This window comes from Uloborus diversus, chromosome 6 (genome assembly GCF_026930045.1).
Source record: "Uloborus diversus isolate 005 chromosome 6, Udiv.v.3.1, whole genome shotgun sequence".
Taxonomy (NCBI): Eukaryota; Metazoa; Arthropoda; class Arachnida; order Araneae; family Uloboridae; genus Uloborus; species Uloborus diversus.
This window is the reverse complement of record NC_072736.1, coordinates 34,908,658-34,911,248: the sequence shown is the minus strand read 5'-3', so window position 1 is coordinate 34,911,248 and position 2,591 is coordinate 34,908,658. Positions and strand designations below refer to the sequence as shown.

At 35.2% G+C, this 2,591-nt stretch overlaps 1 protein-coding gene across 1 annotated transcript; it reads left to right on the top strand.

The window, feature by feature from the left end:
• Nucleotides 1-286: 286 nt before the first annotated feature.
• On the top strand, nucleotides 287-943 carry LOC129224335 (peripherin-2-like). The gene has a single exon (XM_054858775.1). It carries the CDS (start codon nucleotides 287-289, stop codon nucleotides 941-943), a length of 657 nt encoding a protein of 218 aa, XP_054714750.1.
• Nucleotides 944-2,591: the final 1,648 nt, after the last annotated feature.

Genomic DNA, 2,591 nt, shown 5'->3' with positions numbered 1-2,591 from the left:
CTGAGGATAAACCTTTTTAAATTAAACATTTTTTTTCTTTATTATTAGAAGTCTGTTACATTTTTTCAATTGTTGCTCAACAATAAGTTTGCCCTTTTGCTCAAGGTTTTTCGTTATGTCTATCAATTATTCTCTGTTGCGTAGTTTATTATTGCTAAAACATTTCTGCTGAAAATACCTACAATAATCACTTTAGTGCTATAAATCTGTTGCAATCAGAACACATTTTTAAAAGTTGGATATATACAGAAATAGTTTTGGTTTAAAGTTTTTGATATCGCCTGCAATGGATTCTGACGATGAGTCAGATGAATCTACTCGCGTAACTATTGCCGATCCAACAGAAGATATGAAACCTGAGGATTATATTTTAGCGTTTCCTGTAACAGAACACTTGCGAAAGGTATTCGTCCTGAGCTTAATAGCCTGTAACTTTCTTTCCGTCAATTTTGCCCTTGTTTTTTTCATGCTAAGTTGGTACGTCCAAAATTCTCTGGAAAAGCAAATAACATTTCTACAAGACTTTTACCAACCTCAAGCGATTCCTGTTATCATGGCAATATCAGGCTGCGTAATGTTCTTTTCAAGCCTTATTGGGATTAAGTCTGCCATAGGCGGTGGATCTGTAGAGGACGCTGAATCAGCTAAATCAGCTGCATGGTACTTTATGGTCTACTGCGGAGCTGCTGCAGCTACGGTTTTCGTTGTGTGCTTCGCTGGCTTCACATGCTTCATGGAAATTCGGACTTTAGAAGCTGCTTTGGGCATGGGTCTACAAGCCGGCATGGAGAAATATCGGACAGAAATAGCAGTGAAAGAAGAAATAGACGCTCTGCAAGAGGATTATAAGTGTTGTGGAATTGATTCTTATAAGGATTGGTATGATGTGTCATGGACTGAAGTTAAATACCTTGATACGTTGGAGTCTGTAGTCAAAAAGTAAGTCTAAAAAGCGTTTTTTAAGTAACTTGAGTTTTGAATAACAATCAATTTCAGTTTTATCTTGACTAGAGCATAGACTAAGTGTACATCGACCATATAGTGGGTTTATCACTACTTGAAAGTAATGCTTTTTACTTACTTCTCTGGTACATAGAAGAAAGCACTGGATTCAGAAAATTTTCGAATTTTGACGGATTTACACGTTTTGAGGTGTGTTGAGACTATTTTGACCATTTCGGAAAATGTCTGTCACTCCGTCTGTCTGTATGAGTGTGCCCGATATTGAGAGGCCGCTCTAGAGCAAAAACTACTGCATGAAATTGGACGAAATTTGGTAACGTATGTGACTTCCTCAAAAAGAGGTGGAGCAATCAAACGCCTTCTGGGTTATGCGTGACTGCTACATCTCAGAAAGTATAACGGACAGAATCAAACAAAATTTGGTCCTTATGTTGACACTAGAAGCAGGGGTTGGAGTCCTAAAATTCCTAAAATTTCAAAATTTGTCCTAAAATTTTGAGTTTTGTCCTAAAATTCCTAAAATGTTCATTATTTTATTCCCTACTTGCATAGAAAAATAATATTCAATCTAAAAATGAAACTTTTCATGATGATATGCCTATATTTTAGGATAAAATAAACTTCATAGACCCTAAGAAATTTCTCTAAAAAAGAAAGAGGAAAAAAAATACATGCTGCTGCTTTTTTTTTTTTCTGAAGAGGGGGGGGGGTGCAGTTAACCAAAACATATGCTTAATATAAAGCTGCTTGTTTTATCTATACTTTGTAACTCTTGCATTCATTCCTCTTCTGCAAAAAAGATATAAAAATAAAAAAGAATTAGGGGAAATGAATAAGATCTGATATTTATGATTTTTTTCCCTTTTAAAAAGAGGTAAAAAATATGTAAACCAGGGGGGGGAGTATTCCCCCCTTCTCTTAAATTGCAGTTCTGCGGTAGAGAGGGGGTGGAGGTACTCATTGAAATAGCTTATTGGTACAGGTATAGCTTATTGGAATAAAATTAATACAATGTGTTGAGTTAGGAACCCAAATATAAATTTACTTCAAAACACTTGGTTCAAAAAGTAAATTTAGAGCAAAATTTAAATTTGCTGTCCCCAGGTGGGAAGTAATATTTATCTTTATAGTGCTTATCTTGTGTTGTATTCTGAGCATTAACTTATTCTTCCAGTACAAAGAGTCAGTTTGATTTGTGTTTCTGTTCAGTGAAGTTGAATTATTTCTTGCACATATCGTCGCCTCAGAGCAACAGTGGGATATCTTACTGTTATTCCTGGGATTAGATGTCTTATTGTTGCTCTGATGCAACGATATAGTTTTCCAATGTAGTCACTAACTTTTTGCCTTTGTTTTATTAAAATGCGACGGAAACAAAATTCTCTTCCTTGTGGTTGGAGAAAGACAAATGAATGCAAGATCAGCACTCATGGTGGCGTGCAGAAAAGATGAATTTAAAGCAATTTGTTCTGTTTGTAATTTATCTTTCCAATATTGATAATCAAGGATTTTCGAGGTATTGTCTCATGCTGATTCAGCGAGACATAAGAGACAATCGACTGAAAAATCAAGCTGTATTTTGAATTCCATGTTCTTAAGTCTTCTGCTGAAAACAAATTGGTTATGAT